The 14,603-nt window shown below is 35.7% G+C and overlaps 1 protein-coding gene across 3 annotated transcripts in view; it reads right to left on the reverse strand.

The window, feature by feature from the left end:
• The window catches only part of TENM2 (teneurin transmembrane protein 2), a 541,337-nt gene that overhangs the window by 72,255 nt on the left and 454,479 nt on the right, over window positions 1–14,603 (reverse strand). For 2 of the 3 annotated variants that reach the window (XM_075164114.1, XM_075164113.1), the window contains 3 exons: window positions 13,855–14,049; window positions 8,197–8,397; window positions 6,473–6,685 (listed from right to left, as the gene is read on the reverse strand). In XM_075164114.1, the coding sequence (XP_075020215.1) occupies window positions 6,473–6,685; window positions 8,197–8,397; window positions 13,855–14,049 (609 nt within the window). The remainder of the gene's footprint in view (window positions 1–6,472; window positions 6,686–8,196; window positions 8,398–13,854; window positions 14,050–14,603) is intronic. The other variant, XM_075164115.1, reaches the window with a different exon arrangement.

Here is a 14,603-nt window from a genome sequence, read left to right on the forward strand (position 1 = left end):
TGCTGGGTGCATCTTTGAAATACCGGACAAAATGCAGGAAGCTTTGCTGAAAACACACTCATTAAATTTTTTGGGCTAGAAAGGAAAGAAGTAAGGTCATGTTCTGCAAATATCCTATACACAGAGAAAGAAAAAAGCCACTCAAATGTTCTGACACTGTGACATATTTCAATCATTTACAGGAAGCCTTCAGCAAAGAATGCAAACAGGAAAGTTTTTCCTCCTGAATAAGCTTGCCTTTTATCCAAAAAAGATCCCCAGCTGCCCCGTGTAAATTCTACAGATGAAAAGGAATTCTGTTTCCCTGAAAGTTAAACCACTCTCACTGTATACAAATCTCTACATAGAATATTTCCTTCCATAATAAGCTATCTCGCTCAGCTATGATAGGCAATAGGATGACTATATTATAAAGGTGATGCACCTGAATCTGCAAATACAGAAACAGGCAATGTCTCTAACATTTTTGGTCACGTCATCATATATATTACCAACATATTTCTATATCATCAGTAATGAAAAGTGGTCATAACCCAGATATTCTTTGCATTTTTTCAAATAAAATGAAAAAATGTGTTCGTCCCTCTACAGAGCATGCAATCTAAATTGCTATCATCATCGTTTGAGGTTTTTTTATGCCTTGATAGGTTATAAACTGTTACAGATTAATTTTAAGTTAGAAGTGCATTGGAGAAGTCTAATATATCTAGCTCCTTCTAAATTGCTCTTTGTCAGATACGATGGCTTTCCACTGTCTCCTCCCACACACTTTCCATCTCTCCTGAAAATTGCCTCATCTTTGAATCATTACCATTGTAATTACAACAAGAAAAATCAGTAGTAGAAGAAAAAAATCTTTGACACAAAGAGCATTATCATGGGACAAAAATATCCTGCTGTATCCAAAGATAACACAATGCTGCATTATTAATGTTTCTATCGATTATTGACTTCATGATAAGGTAATAATCTAAATCTTTACACTTTATATGTGGTATTCCTTCCAGTCTACAAAAAATATAAACATGTCTAAAAGCTGGAAAGGGCAGTCATCCCGAGACACTTGGGGAAAAAACTTTTAGTAAACATTTTTTTTAGTAAAAACAGAAGTGGAATACTATCCATCTAGTGTTCAGTTGGGCGAGTCTTGGTACTTCAAAGGGAGAGGATCTGAAGTATTTACCTACTGGGTGTAATATTTACTCTTTGTTTGGATGTTTCAGAGTGGCTCAATATATACATTGACAACCCATTGTTCTGCAAATACAGAACACACAGATTAGTCTCCTTGGCTGGATAAATGATCAATTCTACTTCTAAAAGCAGCATTAGATTCTTAAAGGGCTTGACAGTACAGATCTTAACATAGGCCATTATAAAATAAGGTACTTCGAAGGAATGCTTCCTTTTAAGCTCATTTAAAATCAGACTGGAAGAGAGCTTATACAGTTCAATGATTTTCTAGTCAGCTTTCTGCCCCATGGCAGAATGAATTACCTCTCTGCTGTTCCTGACAGACGTTTGTCTAAATTGTTGTTAAAAGCTCCATTGATGAGGATTCCACAACTTCCTTAGACAATCTGCTTCAGTTTTTCATTTACTATTACAAGGTTTTTCCTAACACCCAACCCAAATCTCCCGTATTCTAACTTAAATTTCTTATCTTAGTCACCCCTGACACAGAGAGTCCTCTCTTTTTCCTGCACATTTTTATGTATCTGAAAATTTTAGGTTATTTCCCACCATGTAGGTGACAGGATTGTGGTTCTTTCAAATCTATCTTCTTTATTCAAGGCCCTGAAAACACAGAAGACAAGGAATAGGGCTAATACAGATTTCCAAATCTGCTATTTACTAAGGAACATGTCCTACCATTTGACATTTTTGGTAGAGAGGCCAAGAACTCAGTGGAGGAAAGGGAGTGGCAGATCCCCACCTCTGGAGTTAGATTCTGAAAAGCAGAACCAAGGCCAGGAAGCAGAGCTGCAGAGCTGCACACACCATCCCTGTTTGTGCTCTGCCTAGCAGGTAGATAGTTGGAGGTTCAACTTCTATGGCTGTCAAAGGGGGTACAGCTTATTTGCATTGAAAATTAAAAAAAAAAAGGAACAGAGAAGAATTGTCTTGATCGTAATCTGCAGCAGAGTATCTGTATTATCAAAGATCCTTTACCACAATCTTTTGCCCCTTTCTGTCTGAAAGCAGGCGTGCTTAACCCACATCTCATGTAGGACGTGAGCAGACAAGAGCAAGGCTTTGGGAATATGACAGGCTGCCACAAAGAAAACATCATATATCGTCTTCTGGTGAGAGCTTACCTTACAAGATACAATATGTTTGCGGACTTTTAAATTTTACTCATAAATATTTAGGATTAAATCCTGGTTTCACTGGTCTCTCAGTGAGATTTTTACCAATGATTTAATAACAGTCATATTTCAGGCTGCAGGGATATGAATTACAGATGGAATTACGCTTTTAAAATGGTATTTTTGACTGTTTCTTAAGATCTCCATATACATCACGCTGTCCTTAGAATACAATCCTGATAGTTTATATGAGAACACCATCCACAACAGTTTAAACCCAACAGTTTTAAACATCTGAATATTATTTTCAGTGAAAGGAACAGATCTGTTTTATAACAGCATGCTTTAACAACACTCACGATGATTCAAGGAAAAGCCGAATCCTGCATCTTGAAATTCTGGCATGAAATTGGTGCAAGATTTAGCAACTAATATATCTTAGTCTTTTGCTTTGTTATTAGTTTTCCAGTATTTTTTTCCTCATCTAGATTACCCTCTATTATTTAGTTATAACTTCCTCCATAATTGCAATCAATGAATAGTAATCACTTAATAAACATATCCTGACAGGTCTATTTTTGCACTGGGAAAAGATTCATTTTCTTTATCATCACTCCAGTAAGCAATTTTTCTTCTCATCTGAAGCAGCAAAGTGAAATGTAGTGCCTGGTGTAGAGTTCTGCTCTGCTACGTACAGCATTTAAGCAAGACCAGACACCACTCCTTTCATTTTTGTATTATTTGGATATAGATTTATCAAAATCTGTCTAACTTGGAATTTGCATTCACTGATTTTTATACGTATTTCTATTGCTGCACATAGGTAAAAGCTGCTTTGCACAAACAGCTTGTTAACACTGAGCTAATAGTGGCATTGTAGGAGACTTTTCAGAGTGTTTTTCTTAAAATGCAGGAGGTAATGCAGAGGGAAACTGCATTTTTGTTATTTTTTTTGAGCTTAGATACTCAGTATCAAAATGCCAAAGAGTGTGCGTTCTGTCAGCTATCTACAAAGGCATAATTTGATATTAAATAGAATAAAATATCCTGAATGCATTTGGATACCTGCAGGTTGCTATAATGATTTATTTTCCATTGCCATGTGAATATAGCACATGAAACTGGTAAAGAAATACAAGCAAAAGAAAATGTATTTCGGTTTGTGTAGAGAAACCTGGTTTTTTCCTCACAAATTAGATCGATTTGTTCTAAGTGGGCTTGGCCTAAAGTCACTGGAATCAAAGCAAGTTCTTCTACTGACTTCAAGAGATTTCAGACTATGTGTAGCAATAAATGGAAATTCAGAGTAAATAAACTCTCCTACGGGATTCACATTTTTCTGCTTGAAGTCCATATGGAGAAATTCTCAAATGTCTTGTGAGGTAAGCCTGGCCATTCATTGCTCCTGAAGACCTAATATGGGTATTCAAAAATTCAATCTATGTACAGGGAAGGGAGAGATTCCATCTCTGCTCATACGGTATTTTACTCTGGTCTGGCGTGGCTTTGCCTTAACGCAAACAGACTGTGCAGTTTGCCAGGTACCTTCCAAACAGGACTAAAATTATGGCTTTGGATTAAAAAAATAAAATAAAATGAAATAAATTTTTAAAAAATTTAAAAATCAAGGTTTGAATACATTAAATTTGCATTCCTGAATATTATCTTTTTAGGTGGAAACTCCTCAGTGAGTAATTCCGACATTAAATGGTCTGTCAACCTTTCAGGTGAAAGCTAAACCATAAAGGGAGTACTTTAAATTAAAATGACTTTCCATAAAATTTAAGTACACTTAAGTTTTTCACACTAATGTTTAAAACTTCTTGAGCAACTCATCCTTGTTCCAAAGTATCAATTCACTCTAAGGACAAATCTTCCAGTGGTAACTTCTAGCTTTTTTTGTATAAATACTGACAAAATTTAGTTTTACCACCCTTATTCTCCAAACTCACTCTCTGTTTCAGCCCCACATAACATGAACCAGTGGGATCAAGCTGAGCTGTCCCTCTGAACTGAATTCCATTTCTGGCATTATGCTTTCTGCTTTTGTAAACGGCCTCACAATCAGGTCTCACAATATAAGCATATGAAAATTCTTAATAATAGAGGCCTGTCAAAGAATATATATCTGTCTACATGCAACAGGCAACTTATGACTGCATAAATTTAAATGTACAATAACTAGAAGGGCAAACTTAAATTTTTTGCCATAGTCTCATCTTTGCCGCAGGCAGACTCACATTAAGTTTCAAGGAAATTCTTCTAATACATACCAAACAAAAAAAGCTTATGCATATTTTAAACACTTCAGCAGTATCACCCTTTCTCTGAAAAGAAGAATTGATTATATATACGAATAATAGGGAGAATATTTATTTCACAGCTCTGAAAATTAGATTAAAAATCTCACTTCAGAGTTCACTAGTTCAGCTTGTAATTTTCAGAATTCTTTTAAGATCTCAGTAAAAGGCATCTTTTTGTGTGCACAGTAATGAAGACTTTAAATACACTAATTACCTCTAAACATAGGCATATTACTAATAGATTATAAAGAAAAACAAATTTTGCGCAAAGCAGCAACTTTTAAAATAAGCAATTATTACACAATTTAATGCAAAAAAAAATTATATACTAGGCATTTTGTAAAGGTCTGGGAAGTACTTAATATGAGAACAAAATGCCTGGATTAATCTAGCAGAGATATGTTGATATGATGGAAGTCAGAAAGCAATTGTGAAAAAACACTCTGCATATATGCTGGTGACAAAGTGTTCAGTCATAAAAGCTTTGATTTAAATCATATTAGCGTAGTGTGGTGGAAGCATGCAGCACCACAACATCAAAGGATATGCCCCAAAAATATGTATCTTTTTTTTTTCTCTCTCTCCAATAAAAGTGTACTTCGAGTCTCCAACTCATGTGTGTATCGGAAATCAGAGGGGAATGAAAAAGAAAAACAGCTTGAGGGATGCAGGAATCTCACCATACTTTTAAGTAAAGAAATAACAATTCACTTGTAATAGGACTGTCCCATTAAGGTCCCTGACTGCCATGAAAATCTCAATTGACCTAATCCTTTTCTTTGTTAAATTTACCACTTTAAGATAATTAAAACAGTATCACCTTGGATTTGGACTCACTAGGTTTCTTTTAAGGCATACCTCATAGTCCTCCAAAAATTTTTTGGAGAAAAATATACTCGTCTGCATCTCACATTCTCTCAGCAGTTGGATACTCTTGTTCTGGATAACTTTGCTCAGACTTCTCAGAAGAGATGTGATCACTCAGAATTTCCCATTTTTGATTACAGCATAGGTAAAATAACAATTTTTTCCTTTGTTTTCAGTAACTTTACAAAATAATCCAAATATACTACCTGAATGCTTGTAGAGATAAAATAACAAACTTCATTTAGGAACAATTAATTCCTCTTCAGAATAAATTTTCATGGTAAAGCATGGTAATTGAGAGGATAGAACATCATTGCTTTGTGTAAGTATAACCTTTTTGAACTTCCCAGGCTGACACATCACAGCTGAGATGCAATCGTGTTAGGCACGGCACTCTGTGTGATGCCAATGCTGTACTGAGCAGTACGCTATTAGGAAAGGGTACAGCAGCATGCTGCATTACCGACAGGGCCCTCCCATGCTGGGATTGTCTATATGCAAACACCATGCCCACTGCCACAGCACAACACAGGAGAATGCCAGGGAGCTATTTCTGTAACACCGGGAACACTTATTCCTCCGCAACTTGACCCCTGCTCTGTGTGGTGATGGTGCTGATGTGTTTCAGATGTGATGTATAATAGCAGGAGAGCAGTGATGCATCAGACCAGGAAATTAAAAAAGATGCCATTCACACAAAGGAATGTTTAGTTAAGTTTGAAAATCTTGGCTCAGATGATACTGTGATGGACCATTTGTTACATCTTTACTTACTAATGTTCATTTGCTGTGGAATTTGTTATTGTTTTTTTTCCTCTACAAATCAGTTTGTTACCGATTTTACATGATTCCAAGAGCTTATCTGCATTCCACCCAACACATTTTGAGTCAGAGAGAATATTTGAAAGCACTAGGGTCCTTAAAGGAACAGCCTATTACAATACACAACAGTAACTATGTTTCTACGATTTATGAAAAGAAAGCAATATGTGCCTGTTTCGGTGCCTGTCGTTTGCCTACCAATGGTGCAGTGCTCCCCATTCCAGCCCTCTCTGCATTCACATTTCCCATCTTTACAAGTTCCGTGCTCCGTACAACGGGGATGACACACACGCTGGTCACACGCCACTCCTGTCCACCCTTCTTCACAGCGACATGCTCCGCCAATGCACACCCCGTGAGTGCCACAGTCTACAGAGCACACTTCTAAGAGAAGAAAAGAATAAAGATTATAGCTAGCTTATGTCAGTGGCAGCGGGGCAGAAGCAGCAACCTAGCCCTGAAGGGAAAAGTGAGTAGAACAGGTATGCTTTTGCTGAAAACTGTATGCTGTCAATGCTGTTCATATTCAGATCAAAACCAGCATTTAACTTTTGCTTAAAACCAAACTAAATTATATTAAAAGTCATTTAAAAAAATCTGCTAATGTATGCTGGACAAACTGCTGTAGAGCTGTGTCCTCCATTCAGGTACAAGCAGGTTTCAGAGGTAGCTTCCTCAGCGCCTGTCAGCAGTGCAGAAGGGGAGCACGTAGCTCTGTTTTACTTAAACCTGGACCTCTGGCGATTTTGATACAGACACTGATTTGCTAAGAATGAGACTGAAACTCACCTAAAACTCATTCAGCAGAAAACGGTGACAATTCAGGGTCACTTAGACTCTAGGAGTGACGGGTAAAAGACACTTTCAAGGGAGAGATTTTGGAATCCTATTACAAACATGGTCAGTTACCTGGTGTCTTACTCCAAAACTTGTTCTACTGCTCTCTGCCAGCTGAAGTTGTAGGATAGCAAACAGAGAGGTCTTTTGCCTCATGCATCATCAAAGAAAGTGATAGTGAAACTCTCATTCATGACTTTTTCTGGCTGCTGATGCATGAAGCGGAAAAAAACACATCTTGATATTCATTTCACTGGTGGGGTATTTTAAGTCATTAATCTTAAGAAATAACTGAAAAAGTGAAAACTGTAAATATTTTTTTGAGGGACTTACTTATGGCCTACAGTTCTGTCTCAAGGATCAGCTTACAACATAAATGCAAAATTCCCAGTGTTTTTTCCCCACAAATAGAACATTTGCTGTTTTGTCAAAACTGTTTTTTTCTCTTTAGCTCCTTCTGTTAGAATAATCAAGTTTCACAACTGTAGCTTTGGAGAGGATGAAATATTTTAGCCTACACTTTTGTGCTTGCTTTTTAGTGTCTCTTGCTCTAAAACTATTTTTTTAAATATTCCATGTACAACTGAAAAGGGAAAAATAGCCTTTATTTGAAAAGAGATTTTTCTGTTTTGTGATGTTTTTCACAAATGAGTAGCATTTTGATGTGCGGTAAAGCAAATCCCAAAAACGTAGCGTTTTCCATTCCTCAAGTGTTATAAACATATTTATAAATTATGGAAGTTTTCATTTACAGTTGGGAAACAGATGTGAAGCACTTAAGTAACTTTTTCAGTCCAAACGAGGGTCAGTATTAGAATGAAATACAAACTCCTAACCTGCATGCCCTTTGCCTCCCAGCTGACAGTCCCAAATTAAGAATGTCACAAAAAATAGTATCTAAGATATATACACACTTCTTCCCAACATAACTAAACAGGACCAAACATGTTCCGAAGACAATTTTCTAAATTATTTGCATTTCAAACTTGCCATAGATATTAAACATTTTAACAAAGTAGGAACATTATTGCAAAATCAGGAAAAAATATTTTTCTTACCAACGGAGCAGTCAGGACCCATCCAGTTGGGATCACAGCTACAAAGACCTGTGTCAGACAGGTAGGTACCGTGCCCACTACACTGGTCTGGACACTGGGCTCTGGGGAGCTCACAATTTATTCCACCCCAACCCGGGCTGCAGAGACATTCTCCATTCACACAGACTCCATGGTTGGAGCACGTTGGATCTAAGCAATCAACTATAGAAGAAAACGACGTAGAGAAAGGTCAGTTCACACAATATGATGTTTGGAAAACATGTAGATGCGTGCTCTGAAAAGTTTATATCGCTGGGATAAATAAAGCAAATTGATGTAGTTCTTCAAGTCATATTAACACCTGGTCTGAGAATAGGAAAGTGCGAAATAATTTGTATTTTACATTAGCTCCAAATAACACAGGGTGTGACTGAACAATGAAAGCTTATGGCAGGAATGCTGTAGTGAAGAAGCACAAAGACTTAAAAATACTACTTAAATATATATAGTAAGAGTTCCACACATAAGCCTTCACCTGGGGACATTTCTTCTGAAATACATCGAAGTTCCAATGACTGATGTACTATATTTAAATAACAAAAAAAAAAACCATCACAAAACACCTGAATAAATTGCACTTTTTAAGAGATATTTTTCTTCGGAGTATCTTCATCAATACTGCTATTATTACTATTGAAATGCTAGAGCATTGTGAGAATAACATTATGATATCCACTTTAAGTATCTAGAAGTCAAAATATCAGTGACTTTCAGCTTCATTTAGACTCCTAAATTATTCAGGCACTTCTGAACATTTGATTCGTGGTCCATTAGTAGCTGAGCTGTGAAATTGAGATAATTTCTCTTAAAGAAATAAAGAAAAACAGATACAGATATGGATTTCATCTTTTCTCAATCCAGAAACAACAGAATAAGAAAGTGAAAATAATTATGATGGAAAATCATCCGATGAAATTTAAGTTGCTATTTCAATCCTGATAAATAAAGGAATGTTACGAGCTGTCTTTCAAATAAACTCTGTCAGTCACATCATGGTTTTCCAAATTTTTATCTTATATCATGAATTTGTATAAGTATACTATGCTCTACTGCAAATACCAACATACAGGCTTTACCAACTGCCTTTTGCTGTGGAATTGAGGGCCAAGGTCAAATTCACGTCCTAAATAAAATGAATTCATCTCATGACTGGTATATATTAGCTCACAACAGAAGGACCAAGAATGATTGGCATTCTCTCTTGCAGCTCTAGGAAGATCTGAGTTCATAATGAAAGTGATTTCTCTCTCATCTTTTCCAAATTGATCCTTTTAAATTAAGGCAGAGACATTTTCACTCTACCTTATGTGAACAATACTCGATCTTTCAAATCTCAACTTTTCTATAAACATAGAGTCTTGTCAAATTATTTTATGCAGTTGCAGAACATTTAAAGTAAGTATACAGATTAGATACAACACAGAGGATTGAGGCAGGCATATTTAGAGATGCAATAACATGAGTAATTAGAATAGTTTTGATTTTAATTCAGATTACAGTAGTACAGGAATAAATTATATTATTTATTATATATTAAAAAATTTCTTATAAGATTTTCATTTTAATGATTACACTGGCTATAGTTTTTTTTCTTTTTTTTTTTTTTTAAGATTTAACGCTTAGTTAATTGGACATGAAAATCTTATAATGCAATTTCGTATTTATAGGTAAACCAAGATTGCTTTGTGGTTCAGCTCAGATAAGATTTGAGAAATTTATAAATTGTTTTAAAATTATTCAGAACGCTTGTCCTGTACTGTTATTCATTCTTGGTGCTTAACAAAATTAGAAACTGTCCAAAGTTTAGAATGTCTTTCATACTATTTCTGTTGAACCCGATAGACACAGAGCTGTGATAAAACAATCTGATTGAATAAAGAAATAAAGAACACAAAGATTTAATGGTCAATTTACTTTTAGGTTGAAGGTTACTTTTTTCCCCTAAATTTAGTCTATTCTATTTTTTTTAGATGATGATATTTTAATGGAAAATTTAAAAGGGTAATATGTGTATAACATTGTATGTGGCAGGACAGCTAACTTTAAGAGATATTGATGAATCCTAATGTACTCCCCATGTCAGAAATGTATCATCATCCTTCTCGAATGAAAGTACTAATGAAAGCAATGTGGAGCATATGAAAAACACCACCTTCTGCTATCCTGAATTATAGTATTCATGCAGCTGAGACTTATTTCCACAGAACCAGCCTATCAGTACCCCTAAGCACCCAATATCCTATGTTTTATAGAATAACACACTAACCACCTTTGTCCTTTGTTCTAGACAAATATACTTTATAGCTGTTTTGTTCTATCACATGGGTAAGTAATAGCTTTTGAAGTTGAAATTGAAGAGAGTTTTTACTTTGAACTCAAATCTCGTTCTATTTTAATACATGCTCTTAAGAGTTATCATCTTGGGCCAGATCCTCAGCTGCTAAAATTAGCATAATGTGATTACCTGCAATAGAACTACACTGACTTATGCTGCAAAGGTTCTGGCCCCAAGTCTTTTGAAGGGTTTACAATGGTATTTAATAAGGATTTATAAATGGAGCTTCTTTGGTGCTTAAACAAAGGAGAACGCACCTTAGCAAGGAAGTACGTTAGACTTAGAACTCATAGCCCCTTGGTAGCTCAGATCATTAGAGCTCATTTAGTATTGGGCCCTCTGTAGATTTGACAAAAAAGATACGGCAAACAGTTTATATCCCAAAGGACAAAAAAGGAGGTCAAGGAGTTTTCTGAACAATATGTACCATAAAACCCCCAAAGAGCCATGAATTACACTTACAAAGTTAAATGTCATTGAAAAATGACTCAACCATGAAACTGACAAGAAAACCACCCTTAACTTAACCCAGTTTCAATTTCACTTGTCTCCCCCTAAACCAGATTGAATGAGACCCGACAAATATGCCACTTCATCTTGTGTGCAAATTTGTTAATAGAACAACAGTGTTTATGCTGCAAAAATTGTGCATCACAAATATTGATTTTGGTGCCACTTTCATTTCAGGTAAATTGTTTGAACAATATGACCATGATGAATATCAAAAATAAAAAGCTAATGGGAAGAAAAAATGCTGACCCACTTTTCTAATTCAATATCCTAGTTGGAAAACGGCAAATGAATCAACCTTTACCATTCCTTTTGGAAGCCCAAATCAAGAGAGGAAATTTCATATATTATACATAAATACAGACGTATTTATTTGTATCATTCTACCATTAGAATGGTAGAATTCCAATTCATGCAAAAACTTTAAATAATATCAGATGATTACCTGCAACTGGAGAGACATCACTTCATATTATACCCTTTTTCCCTTAGCTCTTGAATTAATGTGAGAAATATGTACAGAAGAAATGGAATTTTAGAATAGAAACATGATGGTTGTTTTTTATTTATTTGTAAATTAATTTATTGACTTATTTATTGCCCAGTGATGTATGCTAAAGGTTATTTTAAGCTTTCTTGTCATGTTATTGGCCCCTTCCAAGTTTGCAGTCAAGGGAATCCTGCCTTTGTAATCCATTTATCTTTTTAAGAAAAAACGTATCCTTTCAAGCACACTGTTGATTAAATTATGTATATTCTTTCACTCACTTAGTAATTTAGCCCCCAAAAAATTTTGTTCACTGACAATGTTCTGTAGTGTTTCCAACTTTGAATGGTGTTAACAACTAGATAGGCACCAGCTTGTTCTATAAACTTCTCTGGAGTTGGTGATGTGTTTGTTTCACCCATTTCAAACTTTCACCTTAGGATAAGCTGAATTAAGCACTGCAAGAGCCTATTTCTCTTATAGGAGTGATACGGGATTCAAGATGTCTAGCTCAGATATACCACAGCCATTCTGGACAACCGACAGGAGAGAGAGAATTCCATGCAAGTAGCTCGAAATTACAATCAAGATGAGGGAGGAACTGTTTACAAGGTAAAATTTACAGAATCAAATGAAAGAAAGATCATTTTAGGCCATCTACCATAGTCTCCCTAGTAATACGAGCATTTATATGACAACACAAAACATGATGAAATTTATATAACTTAATTAGACTAAGCAAACAATTGCAGTTAGTACCAGAAAGAGAGCTTCTGCATTCCTGGGGAATAGGCTAAAGAGCTAAAGACAGTATTTTCCATCTTTGGTTTTGATGAGAATGCTAGCTAGAGCAAGGCATTTCAGATAATTTTTTAATATTTCCTATAATCATACACCCAGGGTGAACTGAGAACTATCAATTCTAGCAGACAAAAAGGACATTACAGAATTTTCCGGATATAGCTTAAAATGTAACCCATTAAAAACAATGGAAAAAACTCTACTGACTTCAACTGAGTTCTGGATTAGAGCTTTAATAACCAGTGTTGTGAAGCTTTCCTAGAAGGAGATAACAGGAATGAACTGGACAAACAACTGCAGTGTTGTCAGTCCCACTAGTGAGGGTCCTTGCTTTTTTTTGCTTTTAGCAAAATAAGTTCACACAGACTAATGCAGGATCTTGTCCTAAAGGCAATGACTGCAGTCGACGCCCAAAGAATAAAACCCTTTGTGGTTTAGGTCCCTGTAGTTTTCTTCCCTTTGTTTTCTGACGGGAGAAAGAGCTGTTTACTATAGGGTAAGATAAAAATTGATACACGTGGTGGACAGCTCTGCATCCCACTCAAAATACTCCATAGAGACTCTTTAGTCCTAAAACCATGCAGCTCCAGTCCTATCACTTTAGTCCTCAAACTGCTCCTCCTTCTGGAGGATTACTAAGCTCTGGAACGTTATCATAAAGTAGCTTGAACTATTACTGCTCTGAGGATGTGCCAAGGTATGCTGAACTGTCTATTTAGCAATTGTCTGGGGAGTTAAATTCCCTTTTAAAACCATACTAATGTATTTTAAAAAGAAAAGCAGTCCAATTTATGTCATGCATTCTAACAGAAAACACTGTGAATAAAACCAATACCGAGCTTAATCTATGACCACATTTTGTGTGAGTTATTTTGTTAAATTCGCTCATTCTACATACACAAGGAATTGGACACTTTCAACATGAAGAGTTTTTCTGCATTTAAAGGACAGTTATCGCTTGCGTGCGCCATCTACCTTTCTTTAATCCCGTATGATTGCAGCTAACAGGAGTAATTTGCCCTACATGAAGTCTGTAAGTAACACGGATTCCCAAGTCTTTCAAATTTGTTTCATCAACTTCTGTCTTAATAGTGACCGATATGTTTGCTTTGTGTGGAGCTGCAGCTATACAATTTTGTCTACCACTGCTGCTTTTTCCTCTGCGTTTCAAATCTAAATTGTTCAATAAATATAATCCATAAGAAAAAATTTATCTTCACTCTTCAACAAAGGAACTATTCAGGTTTACTTGTGGCAGACATTCTTAATACTGCAAAACAATGTATACAGAAGGCCAGAAGTTTTGTCTGAACTTTGATAGATCAGTAAAATTGTGATGGACTACATTTTTACCCCTCTTTTACAATAATCTGCTACAGTAGTTTTACATTTAAATTTTTATTCTGATCTTTCCTTTTTTTTCTACCCATTAAATAACTCCAAAAACCAGAAAACAAACTCACAACATAGAAAGACAAAGTCCTACCTTCTTCACAGTTTTCTCCTTTAAAGCCAACAGAACAGACACAGTTCCCTTCAATGCAGGAACCATGACCTCCACATGAGGGATCAATACACTGGCTGATGGGTACATCACATTCTGGACCTTTCCAGCCACTGTAGCATAAGCAGGTGCCTTTAGAATATTGACCATTGCCACTGCACAGAACTGGGCAGGCAGCTGGAAAATTGAACGAAAGAAAAACAGCATACAGGGTCATACACGTATTCATGTAAAAGTGCACTAAAAATCCACTACCAAATACTTATAGATATATTCAAATATGTTAATTTACTGGGAAAAAAAATCTAAGATAATTTGTAGTAGTAACTACTGTAGTAGTTCAGTTCTTCATTTCCCAAAGAAATCATTTGATTACTATTTAATAAAGCACGCATGTGTTGGGCATTCTGAGAATACAGCTACTATTCTCTAAGGACTATTGATGATGTTTGGGATAACTAATGAGATAATGTGAACAGATTTGTGTCTGACATTACTCTGCTTTGTTCCACTAGGTAACATCCGATTTTCACAGATAGCAGGACACAAAATGTTCAGTCCCCAGAACCTTTTATTATATAGCATCTTTCTTCTTCTACAACACTTTTTAAAGGTAATGTCCCAAAAATTTTTTAAACCCTTTGACTTGGGTTTTTTTCAGTGTAAGATTCTTGAACACAGGAATAACACAAGCTTTCATCCACTACAAATGCACCTTGCCACCAATATCC

This window comes from Calonectris borealis, chromosome 15 (genome assembly GCF_964195595.1).
Source record: "Calonectris borealis chromosome 15, bCalBor7.hap1.2, whole genome shotgun sequence".
In the NCBI taxonomy this organism is placed as follows: Eukaryota; Metazoa; Chordata; class Aves; order Procellariiformes; family Procellariidae; genus Calonectris; species Calonectris borealis.